Here is a 13,722-nt window from a genome sequence, read left to right on the forward strand (position 1 = left end):
ATCCGACTCTGCACGGGTAAAGGTCAGGATGTGGGGACTTTTGAGGTATGCTGGTTAGCCACACACAATTTTTTTTTTTTTTAATATATATTTTATTGATTTTTACAGAGAGGAAGGGAGAGAGATAGAGAGTTAGAAACATCGATGAGAGAGAAACATCGATCAGCCGCCTCCTGCACATCTCCTACTGGGGATGTGCCCGCAACTCAGGTACATGCCCTTGACCGGAATCGAACCTGGGACCTTTCAGTCCACAGGCCGATGCTCTATCCACTGAGCCAAACCGGTTTTGGCAGCCACACACTCTTAATCCAAGTTTTATTCTAGCACAAAAAAAGGTGGGGAACCTTTTTTTCTCCCAAGGGCCATTTGGATATTTATAACATTCGAGGGCCATACAAAATTATCAACTTAAAAATTACCCTGCTCGCCCTAACCAGTTTGGCTCAGTGGATAGAGCGTCGGCCTGCGGACTGAAAGGTCCCAGGTTCGATTCCGGCCAAGGGCATGTACCTTGGTTGTGGGCACATCCCCAGTTTGGGGTGTGCAAGAAGCAGCTGATCGATGTTTCTAACTCTCTATCCCTCTCCCTTCCTCTCTGTAAAAAATCAATAAAATATATTTTAAAAAAAAAATTACCCTGCTATATTTGGTCAAACGTTTAACTTTTACCCCTAATCCCTTAGCAGGGTCAGGCCAAATGATTTCTCGTGGGCCAGACGTTTTCCACCCCTGTTAGCAGGTATAAAAATACTAAAATTCCCTGTCCAGATTGTTCATTTGGTTAGAACATCTTCTTGATTCTCCAAGTTGTGTATTTTATCCCTTATCAGGGCACATAAAGAATCAACCAATGAATGCATAAATAAGTGGAACAACAAATCAATGTTTTGCTCTCTCCCTTCTTCTTTCTCTCTAAAAGCAATAAAAATGTTAAAGAATATTAAAAATTTTTCTTAAGATGTTTAAGGTGGCGGGGGGGTTGTTTTGTTTGAGAAGTAAACCAGAGGAGGAGAATCTTCCACCATATTTTTTGTTGTTTATGTAAACAATCTCTTTAAATGTCAGGGTTCATTGAATTTTGAACTTCAGTGTGGGTTTTCTCTTTTGGCATTTACATTTCAGATCTTAATTATAATTCTTTTTAGAAAGCAGGTGGATTTAAAGTACTCAAATATGCTGTATAAAATGGTCTGTGTGTGAGAGGAAAGGACTAGGTCTATCTTGGCATTTCTAGCCTCCACAGATGAATTGTGGCCTTTATAGAAAGCCAGGCAACTGCTGCCGCAGTGGGGTTCCCATTTTGAGTGTTAATGGCTTTAGCTAGAAACTTATTTGGTGCTATGTGGTAGCATTTGTCTTAACATATAAGAGAAACAGTGTAAATTCCAGGATTTAAATGTTTTTAGAAATGGCTATCTGAAACTTTATCCTAAGTATAACTTTTTGTAAATTAGAATGACCAGAGTTTGTTAATGGAAGAGGTAGAGCTGGTTATGGAAAAAAGCATCATCATCTAGCACAGCGGGCACCAGTCTTTCGGACCTCACGGACCACCGGTTTGGCGACCCCTGATCTAGCAGGTCGTTATTTACAGGACCTTCAAGAAGTTTGCCTTTCATAGGTTTTAATTAGCATAACTTCAGTGTTGTAGCAAGTGAAGATCATAAGTTTGGGAATGAGATTTGATGTGAAGGTCAGCAAGTAGAAGTTTACAGTAGCAACAAAATTTCTGGTAAAAATAAGAATTACAGATGGGTTATAGCAGTGTTTCTTAACCTCCGGAACCTTTTTAGACATTTTTTTCTTAATCATACCCCCCCCCCCCATGAACTGTTAATACCATAGTTTATACTGTATATCTGTTTATGTACTATATATCTCCAATTTATACATAAAAGGAGCAGGATTTTTTTTTATCTCCTCAAAGACAATTTTCATGAACTAGAGAAGCAATGTCACAGGCAGTGAGAATGTGCATGGATTACAGTGATGGTGGCTAAAAGTGGACTAGAACTCAGAGGTAAGAACTAGAGAAAATCGAGTTCAAAGATTATCTGAGGTTTGGGGTTAGGAAAAGAGGTAATAAATGGACCTTTCCTTAGCCAAGAACAGAGCTGAACCAGTGAACCAGAACAAAAGCAGAGGAGATAAGGCAGTCACTGTGCTTTTAGACTCGTGCAAATTAGAAAGAGGGATACATGAAAGCTTAAAAGCACCTGGTCCTTCAAAGGGATCTGGAAGAAAGCAAGTTGTCTTGCTGAGAAAGGTTAGTACTTTTGAAGTGTGAGGAATCAGGCACGTATTTAAAGGGGTCTGGATTCTTATTCCAAAGGAGAGGATAAGTGGAAGACTTCCATCTGATGGTTTCAATCTTCTTTGAAAATGTTCTGAGGATTTTTGTTACATTTTGGCAGGTGAGGCCTTTGGAGTTAGAAGTCCTGGTAATCTGATAGATCTGAGAGGGAAATAAGAAAAATTGAGTGAAGGGAGCCTAGATTTGATGCAGTAGCTGGTAAATTTTCCTGAGAACACTCTGGAAAAGTTAGGTACTAAGAAGCCATAAATAATAAGACCTCAGTTTTAACTGGGAAAATATGATTAGCCTCTAGCTTTACAATTCTGAACTCCAAAGCACAGGTTGTCTGAGTTAATACTTGTGTTTCTCAGAAAAATGAAATAAGCTGAAATACTTTGGTAAGATCAGAAATGAATTCTAGAAAGTATATACTATATGGATTTGTGTGTTAGTAATCAACCAAAAGCAGGAATTGCCTCTTGTAGGATGGATACTGTTTGGGCTCTCCTCAGCAATAAGTTTCTAGTGGAAAGAAGTCGAGACCCTGGTAGGTAGAACTAGGAATCTGATATTGGGCTCTTCCTTGTGCATAAGCAGTGTCCTTTGAACAGATGGACAAAGGACACTCCTCAGGAAAACCTGGCCATGTGAGACACTACTAATTTTCACTTGCAAGAGAAAGTCCAATTTAGAAAAAAATAGTTCTTCTGGGGTGGAAACAAGAGAAAGAGGTGGGGAGCAAAACTTTTAACACCCATGACCCCTGAGAACACCAAAGTCTCCCCATGTCATTTTCAAAGGCCCAGAAGAGCACTCAGGGTAACCTGGGCATGGAACAGCTTCTGGGAGAAGGCAACTTTATTCCTCAAAAACTAAAAAGAGAGAGACCGGTTTATGGAATAGTGGGAGTTGTGATCAAATGGGACATTGAAGAGCATGTGTGGAGCTGGTTGTGGTGTGGTTTGGACAGCAGGTTCCTTTTACATCTGTAACTTGGGACCGACCAGGAAGGGCTTGTAATAGATGGAAACAAGTGGTGAGAGTTTAGGTACATTCTTACAAACTAAAGAGGCTTTTTCCCTGATGAGTGAATTCATTGTCAAGGTGATAAAAATTTTCAGCTCAAAGTGGAGGTATACGTTCTTAGTCTGTAATCATTCCTATGCATTGGAGGCAATAAAAGGTAAACATACTTAGAGTAATTCCCCACATAGTATTCCATCATCAAACATAATTGAAAGTCAAATGCCATTTATACATTTGCTGATTTAGGACCTTAAGTGAAAAACATTGATAATTATAAAGAGAATCCTTACTTATGTTAAATGCAGGACATTTTGTGGGTGGTTGTTTTTTTTTGTTTGTTTGTTTTTTTGGTTTTAAATGTGTTGTTAGTGTTGAAAGTATTACAGATGCCCCCCCCCCCCCCCCGCCCCGCCCCGCCCCGTTTTTTTCTCATTGACCCCATCCACCCTGCACCCACCCTTCCCAGGCCTTCACCACCCAGGACCTTTTGAAGAAAATATCTGCAGCATTTATTTGATCTGAAATGTGCAAGGAAATTATTTAAGACACTGGTTAGGAAAAGTCATTTAGAAGAGAATAGTAAAGAATCTGAGAATAAGTTTATCAGCTGTTGAGTTTTTCTGGATGTCATTGTCTTGCTCATTGGTTCTGGTCAAGAGAAAGGAATAGCCCTGGCTGGTGTGACTCATCTGGTTGTAACATTGTCCCATGCACCAAGAAGTGGCAGGTTCGATTCCCAACCAGGGCACATATTCAGGTTGCCAGTCCCATCCCTAGTAGGGTGTGTATGAGAGGCGATTGAAGTTTTTCTCTCTCGCTTCTTCCTCCCTTCTCTCCTCCCTGTCTCCCTCCCTTCCTCTCCCGCTCTCAAAAAAAAAGTAAAGGAATAAAGCCTTGCAGAAGGGAAGCCTTATTAACCCGTACATTAGGGACTCTTCCTGGTCTCAGTCCTGTTACAGGCTTCTCACATGGGTTCCTGTCTCCTTCAGTTTAGCAGTGAGGCCTGAGAATGGTCTTGGCCTAAATAAAATGCTTTTCGTTGGTATAACTTTGTTGTTGAGAAATATATGAATTGATAACCTCTTGAAGGAAAAGTATTTCTGAATCAACTCAGATTTCAAAATTATTTATGGAATTGTAACATTTAAAAGTTTTTCTTTCCTCCTACTTCGAAAGTGTCAGCTTATACTTTGTCCTGTTTTTGAAGCTTCCTGTGAAAGAAACAGAAGGACTTGGGAAATAAGTGTTTTTTGCCCTATTCTCCTGCAGGTCCCAGTAGGGATGGTACAATCAGTGAGGACACCATTCGAGCTTCTCTCATCTCAGCGGTCAGTGACAAACTGAGATGGCGGATGAAGGAGGAAATGGATCGCGCTCAGGCAGAGCTCAATGCCCTGAAACGAACAGAGGAAGACCTGAAAAAAGGTCACCAAAAACTGGAAGAGATGGTTACCCGTTTAGATCAAGAAGTAGTAAGTAACTCACTGAATAGTTGAGATTTTTAGATTGAACGGTAGAGGCAGTGTTACCTCGTTACACTGGACGTTGTAGGATACAGTCAGTTCAGAAAATTATACATCTTCAAACATTTGAATATAGCTTCTGTATAGCTTTGTTTAAATGGAGCCTGTGTCTCATATCTGATTGGAAGGTGGATGGTATTTAGAGCATTTTTGCTGGCACCTTCACCCTGGGGGGGGGTGTTTTGACACAGAGGAGGACTGTGTGTTTTAGTGCTTGATTTTGCCAGTTACCAGGAAATAAGAATTTGAGAGCTCTTAGCCATGGTAAAGATCTGCAGACCCTGGTGCAGACCTCAGTGTTAGTTCTTTGTATTGTTTCCAAATGTTGTTTGCGCTATATTTAATCTCCATTGAGCCCTTCTGACTTAATTCAAAGATATAAATGTAGTTTTCAACCTTTAGTTCTTAAGCTTTCTTACATTTTATCAGCCTGTTGTGCCCTAGTCAGTCAGTATAAGTCAGCCATGTGACTTTAACAATGAAATAGAGGCAATAACATAATTTGAGTGCTAGCTTCACTCTCTACTTTCATCCCCGCAAGGGACAACTCATTCCAATAAATGTGCAGTTTTGGCTGAAACTGGTTTGGCTCAGTGGATAGAGCGTCGGCCTGCGGACTGAAGGGTCCCAGGTTCGATTCCGGTCAAGGGCATGTACCTGGGTTGCGGGCACATCTCCAGTAGATGTGCAGGAGGCAGCTGATTGATGTTTCTCTCTCATCGATGTTTCTAACTCTCTATCTCTCTCCCTTCCTCTCTGTAAAAAATCAATAAAATATACATTTTTTTAAAAAGTGCAGTTTTGATGAAAGGGTTAAGAGTTAGTGAATGTTTTGAGGGCTTTGGGGAGGTGATTTGTTATGTGCATATTAGTCTTACACAATGGTTCTAGTGTAAAGTGAGCTTCCCAGTAGCCAGCTATTTTCAAAAGTTCAGGAAAGTGACACCAGTACAATTCAGAGCTTGCAGCTACCACCTGTGATATCTTGTGACTTGTGTTAAACTGTGTAGGGTTCTGTCTGTTGAATCTCTGTAGACTGAGGAAGAGTTATCCCTTTGTGGCAGATGCCCACTTGTTTGAAAGAAAGGTATCTTTTGTAGTTTTCATGTAAAGAACCGCTGGTTGTAAAGTGTCTTGTCTGATGGTTTATTTTGCAATATCATTTGTCAGTGGTAAGTGATAAGGTTATCACTGCCACTGAAAGGGTTCAGCTCAAGATATTTCCAACATTATCCTGCTTTCACTCATCATACCTTCTCCTCTACCTTTGACCAATGTGCTGAATGAAACATTATTCTCATCCATGAGTTGAAGATATCTGACAAGCAGATAATTACACACAATTAGTATAAAGTCATCATGCTTGGACTGTTCTGTTTTCAGGCTGAGGTTGATAAAAACATAGAACTTTTGAAAAAGAAGGATGAAGAACTCAGCTCTGCTCTGGAAAAAATGGAAAATCAATCTGAAAACAACGATATTGATGAAGTTATCATTCCGACAGCCCCACTATATAAACAGATCCTAAATCTGTATGCAGAAGAAAATGCTATTGAAGACACTATCTTTTACCTAGGAGAAGCCTTGAGGCGGGGAGTAATAGACCTGGATGTCTTCTTAAAGGTATGTCTTCCTCACTCTGCTTTCCAAGATTTTGGAAATCTTAGAGACACTGATCTTAAAAATCACAAACCCAAGAGTTTCTCTGGAGGGTGTGGGTTAAAATTCCTCATTTTCCCCAAAAGAGAGCAAGTTGACATATATGGCAGTGTCTTCTCACATACAAAAGCTGAGGATCCGTCTGAGTAGGGGAAGAAAAGTGGACTAGTGACACCCCCCCCCACCCCACCCCCTAGGAGCATTAAACTGAATATCATTCTTATAGCTGAGCTTGGGTGGGTCAGGAGATACACTCACATTTCCATTGGTTATTTCTGGTCATACCATATAAATTGAAATCACTGACACCCTCCATCCCCATTATTTTTCTGATAATTTTCTTAAGTTTACATAATTTTAGACCAGTTTTTCCAGCCCTGCAAAGTTAGGGCTGCCTTGCTGGTACTAAAGCCCTCTGAATGAAGGTTGTTTCAGGCTTAATGCTGTTGTACAGGCACGAAGAAAAGATCCTATAAGCCAAATCTGACTACTGTTTTTGTTGGGTGATAAGCAGCATGGTTTTGGGAAGAGCAGTAGCCACACTTTGGATATTCAGTTTGGCTGCTGTTGATGGTTCACTGTACATGCGAGGCTAGTCGGGTCACTCGATGATCTTGCCTATCTCAGTGAGGGCCCAAACCACTCTAGGACCTTGTGCAAGCTCCTGATGGTTGGGTATAAACACGAGACCAAAGGGGACTCCCTTCCATATACTGTCCCCTGCTTAGGTGGCATAGCCGAGGGACAGATGCACATGGAGAGGAGGCAAGAGAGGTATGCTATTTGCTAAGCATGGGACAAAAGCTGGCCTTGTGTTGCTCATCCCTGCCCTTCCTAGCCAAGTGAGAACAAACAGTCATAGTTATCAAAGTTTTTTGTAACTTCATTAGGATCACAGTACAAATTTCCCTGGCATCTTGATAGTCTCAAGATGTAGCTCAAATTCCTGAGCTAGATTCTGCAATATGGTGCTTTTCTTGTGAAATGTATCTTTATACGGTCTCAGAAGATTACTTTCCTTAACACAACCTACCAGCATGAATCTAGTGGAGTTTAAAAAACCACATGTAGTGAAGTATTGGTTTCAAAGGAAGGTGATATAATGAGTTTAGGATTCTTAGGTCGCATCTATGTTACAGACTGTCTGATACTTTATACCTGGGCCAAAGCCATTCTAAACTGTTGAAACTTTCCCCCCACTTCCAGCATGTACGTCTTCTGTCCCGTAAACAGTTCCAGCTGAGAGCACTAATGCAAAAAGCAAGAAAGACTGCCGGTCTCAGTGACCTTTACTGACTTCTCTGACACCAGCTGGAGACGAGCTCTTCTTAAGGCATTCTTTTCTTCTCTTTCTTTCTCTGATCAGTAGGTGACCAGAATAAGTTATTGCAGTTTATCACTCAAGTGTAAAATATTTTGAATCAATAATATATTTTCTGTTTTCTTTTGGTAAAGACTGGCTTTTATTAATGCACTTTCTATCCTCTGTAAACTTTTGTGCTGAATGTTCGGACTGACTATGCTAAATAAAATTTGTTGCATAACTGTTCTCTTCTTTATTGAACATTTTTAGGAAAAGTCCATGAAACCTTAAGAAGTCCTGAGTGATACCCTCCTGCCAATCAGTCCCTACTTAGATTTGCTTCCTCTCTAGGCCTGACGAACCCATAACTTTTCTTTTTTTTTTTTTTTTTTTTTTTTTTTTTTTTTTTTTTATAATAATTTTTATTTCTTAAAGTATTACAAAGAGTGTTACATATGTCTCCTTTTTCCCCCCCATGACATTCCCTCGGCCCCTACCCCCCGCCCCCCCCCGTCCCGTGTCTTGTGTCCATTGGTTAATCTTATATGCATGCATATAGGTCCTTCAGTTGGTCTCTTAATCCCCCCCCCAACCCTCCCCAGGCTCCCCATTGTAGTTTAACATTCTGTTCAATGTTGCTCTGCTTCTGTATCTACACCTGTTCATCAGTCCATACTGGTCCCCTTTATTTGTCCCAGCCTCACTGGAGCAGTCTCAACCTCACCAGGGCCGTCTGAGCCTCACCAGGGCCGTTTCAACCTCACCGGGGTCGTCCCTACCTCACGGGGGCCGTTTCAACCTGACCGGGGTTGTCCCTACCACGCCGGGGCCGTTTCGACCTGACTGAGGTCGTCCCTACCTCACGGGGGCCGTTTCAACCTCACCGGGGTTGTCCCTACCACACCGGGGCTGTTACAACCTGACTGGAGTTGTCCCTACCACACCGGGGCCGTTTCAACCTGACCGGGGTCGTCCCTACCTCACGGGGGCCGTTTCAACCTGACCGGGGTTGTCCCTACCTCACGGGGGCCGTTTCAACCTGACTGGGGTTGTCCCTACCACGCCGGGGCCGTTTCGACCTGACTGGGGTCGTCCCTACCTCACGGGGGCCGTTTCAACCTCACCGGGGTCGTCCCTACCACACCGGGGCCGTTTCGACCTGACTGGGGTCGTCCCTACCTCACGGGGGCCGTTTCAACCTCACCGGGGTCGTCCCTACCACGCCGGGGCCGTTTCGACCTGACTGGGGTCGTCCCTACCTCACGGGGGCTGTTTCAACCTCACCGGGGTCGTCCCTACCACGCCGGGGCCGTTTCGACCTGACTGGGGTCGTCCCTACCTCACGGGGGCTGTTTCAACCTCACCGGGGTTGTCCCTACCACACCGGGGCTGTTTCAACCTGACTGGGGTTGTCCCTACCACACCGGGGCTGTTTCAACCTGACCGGGGTTGTCCCTACCACGCCGGGGCCGTTTCGACCTGACTGGGGTCGTCCCTACCTCACGGGGGCTGTTTCAACCTCACCGGGGTCGTCCCTACCTCACGGGGGCCGTTTCAACCTGACTGGGGTTGTCCCTACCACGCCGGGGCCGTTTCGACCTGACTGGGGTCGTCCCTACCTCACGGGGGCTGTTTCAACCTCACCGGGGTCGTCCCTACCACACCGGGGCCGTTTCGACCTGACTGGGGTCGTCCCTACCTCACGGGGGCCGTTTCAACATCACCGGGGTTGTCCCTACCACACCGGGGCTGTTTCGACCTGACTGGGGTCGTCCCTACCTCACGGGGGCCGTTTCATCCTGACCGGGGTTGTCCCTACCACGCCGGGGCCGTTTCGACCTGACTGGGGAACCCATAACTTTTCATCAAGAAGAAAGTGGCCAACCTCTACACCTAAGAACTCACGTTAACTAGGCAAGGTGGTCTGGCCACAACTGAGGAAGAAGGTGCGATGAACTACTCTTTTGTTGTTAATCCTCACCCAAGGATATTTTCCCATTTATTTTTAGACAGAGTGGAGGGGGGAGACATCGATTGGTTGCCAGGGATCGAGCCTGAAACCAATATGTGCCCTTGAGCAGAATCAAACCCAGGACCCTTCAGTCTGCAGGCCGGCTCTGTCTACTGCGTCAAACCAGCTAGGGCAATGAACTACTCTTCTATTGTCATTTGAAGTCCGCCTTCCTGGCAAGTGGTTCTGTTTGGGACCACCAAATGAACTGTACTGTCCTGCAGAGCTCATCTAGTAGAACAGAAGGCTCATGAGATTATAAAAAAATGAATGTCCTAATTCTGAGATGTTTTCAAGATATTTAGGGAGTAGGCAGTTTACTCCTAGAAATTTCTTAGACGGGTTGGTTATTTAAGGTAAAGTGCAGAGATCCAGAAATTAATATTAAATCAATTTTACCACTAACAGTAAAGTCTATATAGCATCAGTTTAAAAGCACATATTGTCAGTCAACAGTGAGTGCCTACTAGATGGCAGACACTGGGTTAGGCTCAGCAGTAAGACAGACATCACTACTTACGAATATATAAGGCACATGACCAGAATCGAACCCAGGACCCTTTGGTCCGTAGGCTGATGCTCTATCCACTGATCCAAACCAGCTAGGGCTGTGAGCTCAATTTCTTAGTCAAGCAAATGAGTGAAAGTCTAATGTCACATGCTTTCACATAGACGCTTCTAACACATGATACTATCATAAGCACTAGAAAAAGAAGCCTACTCTGGGTGGAGCAATTAAAAAGGGCACCTGGCTCTCACTGGTGTGGCTCAGTTGTTAGGAGCGTCGTCCTATTTCCAGTCAGAGCACATACGAGAGGAAACCAGCCATGCTTCTCCCACACATTGATGTTTCTCTCTCCCTTCCTCTCTAAAGTCAATAAAAACATATCCTTGGGTAAGGATTTAAAATAAAAGGTCACGTCTTCCTCTGAGTTAAGCCAGATAGGCCTCCCACTCAACCCTTGAACTGGACACACTTGTACAACCACATGTGGTAGCCTTACCTCCAACAGAGGAAACCTTGATTAATGCTATGGCACAAAGCACATAACTTTTAATAAGATGCTGATTGCACAGGCCATGCCAACTGCTCCAGTTCCTATAACGGGGATCTTACTGTGATGAATGGCCTTCTCTGAAGTGAAATTCTTAAGTTCATGCTTGGCAGTCGCCATCGTGGAAATCTAACAGAGGAAAACTGCAAAGTCACCGTCCACATCAAAAATTGGTCTGTAGAGAACTCCTGGGTGCCAGTGAGGAAGGAGGTGCTTCAGACACAATGTAATGACAAAGTTGACTATCAAGCTGGGTAGTTTCTGGCCAGCAGCCCAGCATCCAGGAGGCAAAGCAAGGAGAGGAAGAGGAAGGTGATTACAAGAGGGAATGAAGGAAGGAAAGGGGGCTGCTTCATCAAAGAGACTACAGCCAGTTGGCTCTTACTCCCCTTCCACCATCGTCCTCCCCCTGCCCTAGTTGTCAGCTCCAGAACCGAGCCAAGTATAGCCCAAGGCCAACTATAGCCAGGCACAAGGTACCTCCAGCCACACTCACACGGAAGAAAGGCCAGCCCCCGCCCCCAAGGGACCCAGGGTAAGAAATTTGCTCCCATTGCATCCTCTCTTCTGCTGCCCAGTGTATGGCCGCTACTGGAGAGGCAGAGGATGAGAATGCAGAAAAGCTGGCTGAGGTTCGAGGAGGAAAACCCTTGATTACTGAAGCTGTGCCCAGCTCGTGCACCCTTCATAGGGGCCTAGCACACCTGGCGTAAGCACGAGGTCTGAGATAGAGGCTCTGATGCCTGTCACCTGTGCACATTTGGTGGGCTGAGGTATCTGTAGTTGGAGATCTTCAAAGAGGCTCAGAGGCTCCTTGGGCTCCAACTGCAGGAGGTACAGCAGGCACACTGAACTAGCGGGCCTCAGCTATCAAAAGGAATACAGCTTCCCCAGAACCCATCCACCGGAGAGTCCAAGTAAAACTATTTCTAACCACCCTGACTGGTTTGCCTCAGTGGATAGAGCGTCAGCCTGCGGACTAAAAGGTCCCAGGTTCGATTCCAGTCAAAGGCATGTACCTTGATTGCGGGCACATCTCCAGTAGGTGTGCAGGAGGCAGCTGATCGATGTTTCTCATCAATGTTTCCAACTCTTTATCCCTCTCCCTTCCTCTCTGTAAAAAATCAATAAAATATATTTTTTAAAATGTTTTTTTTTTTTAAAAAAAAAAACAACCAACTATTTCTAACCAAACTTTGTCCAGATGTATACAATAAGGGTTTTTTACACTTGATTGGGAATTTTTCACCAGGGCTGTAGGAGAAAGATACCGCAGGGCTACTTTTTAAAAATATATGCATTTTTTATTGATTTCAGAGAGGAAAGGAGAGGGAGAGAATAAAAACATCAATGATGAGAGAGAATCATTGATCGGCTGCCTCCTGCACGCCCCCTACTGGGGACCAAGCCCACAACCCCTCAGGACTACTTTTTACCACTCACAAAAGTGAGCTTAAGTAGAAAAAAATAATTTTTAAACCCTCTATGCAATGAAGATTTTTTGTTAATTTTTAAAAATTGATTTGAAAGAGAAACATGGATTTGTTCTACTTGTTTATGAATACACCGGTTGCTTTTTTAATTTTTATTGATTTTAGAGAGGAAGGGAGAGGGAGAGAGAGAGAGAAACATCAATGAGAGAGAGAATCACTGATCAGCTGTCTCCTGCACACTCCACACTGGGGATTAAGCCCACAACCCAGGCATACACCCCGACCGGGAATCAAACCTCGACCTCCTGATTCATAGATCGATGCTCAACCACTGAGCCATGCCGGTCAGGCCACTGGTTGCTTCTTATATGGTCCCTGACTAGAGATGGAGCCTGCAACCTTAACATATGGGGAGCTACCAAGTGAGCTACCTGGCTAGGGCCTGCAACAGGATTTTTAAATAAGATATGAAACCCTAAGAATTTGATCAGTGCAGTGCTGATAACCATTTCTACAAATGGAAGGGAAAACAATTCATTATCTGAGTGTAGAATCCAAAATTCCCCACTTATCCCTTAGTCTGAAATAAACCAAGATTTCCACATCTCTTCTGCCATATTCTACATAATTAACTGTTTTTCTAATTCATTTGTGAATCATAATAGACAATACATATCTGACAAATAATTTTATAAATGTAGGGCAGTGTTTAACTTTTTTTTTTCATTATCTCTCCCTCAAGAGCTTTTTTAGACATTTTCCCCTAATCATTCGGTTCCTCCCACCTCATGAAATTAAATACTAAGTAATAAGATTTTACCTGGTAGGGCTGAGCTTTACAGAGCCAAACCCTTGTAATATCTAAGAGTCTCACTTAAACACACACACACACCAAAGGGTGATATTGCCCCCACTGAGAATACATGATATAGTTGTACTTCCTAGAATATTCACTGTAGAAACTATTTACAGCTTTTCAATCTCTGCCAGGATTTCCTAAAATGAAATCTTAATTTGGAATACAAAAAGGAACTTTTAAAACAAGGCAAAATCCACAGAAGATTCCCCTTTCCCTCGATCCTACCTAAACTCATTACTATATTTTGTGTATTCATGGGAAGTATGTGTGTGTGTGAGAGAGAGAGAGAGAGAGAGAGAGAGAGAGAGTGTGTGTGTGTGTGTGTGTGTGTGTTTAAAAAACAACAAAATAGCCCTAGCAGTAGAGTGGCGGCCTGTGGACTAACGGGACCTGGGTTCAGTTCCTGTCAAGAGCACATGCTTGGGGTTGCAGGGTCAGTCCCCAATAGGGGGCGTGCAAGAGGCAGCCGATCAGTAATTCTCTCACTGATGTTTCTCTTTCTCCCTCTCTGAAATCAATAAAAAATTAAAAAACAAAATAATAGGGAACGAATC

The 13,722-nt window shown here is 43.6% G+C and overlaps 2 protein-coding genes across 6 annotated transcripts in view; one reads left to right on the top strand and one right to left on the bottom strand.

The window, feature by feature from the left end:
- Nucleotides 1-8,051, top strand: part of TSG101 (tumor susceptibility 101) — a 31,769-nt gene extending 23,718 nt beyond the window's left edge. The window contains exons 8-10 of the mRNA XM_070428180.1: nt 4,595-4,797; nt 6,232-6,471; nt 7,714-8,051. Of these exons, the coding sequence (XP_070284281.1) occupies nt 4,595-4,797; nt 6,232-6,471; nt 7,714-7,803 (533 nt within the window). The 3' untranslated portion in view covers nt 7,804-8,051. The remainder of the gene's footprint in view (nt 1-4,594; nt 4,798-6,231; nt 6,472-7,713) is intronic.
- LOC139019033 (L-lactate dehydrogenase C chain) overlaps nt 1,844-13,722 on the bottom strand; it is a 37,697-nt gene continuing 25,818 nt past the window's right edge. For 2 of the 5 annotated variants that reach the window (XM_070428182.1, XM_070428181.1), the window contains exon 8: nt 10,875-11,137. In XM_070428182.1, the coding sequence (XP_070284283.1) occupies nt 11,006-11,137 (132 nt within the window). In that variant the 3' untranslated portion in view covers nt 10,875-11,005. Of the gene's footprint in view, nt 2,459-4,473; nt 4,537-10,874; nt 11,138-13,722 lie in introns of those variants that run through there. The other 3 variants (XM_070428183.1, XM_070428184.1, XM_070428187.1) reach the window with 3 other exon arrangements.

This window comes from Myotis yumanensis, unplaced genomic scaffold (assembly GCF_028538775.1).
Source record: "Myotis yumanensis isolate MYYU_CA2020_CCGP unplaced genomic scaffold, mMyoYum1.0.hap1 SCAF_10, whole genome shotgun sequence".
Taxonomy (NCBI): domain Eukaryota; kingdom Metazoa; phylum Chordata; class Mammalia; order Chiroptera; family Vespertilionidae; genus Myotis; species Myotis yumanensis.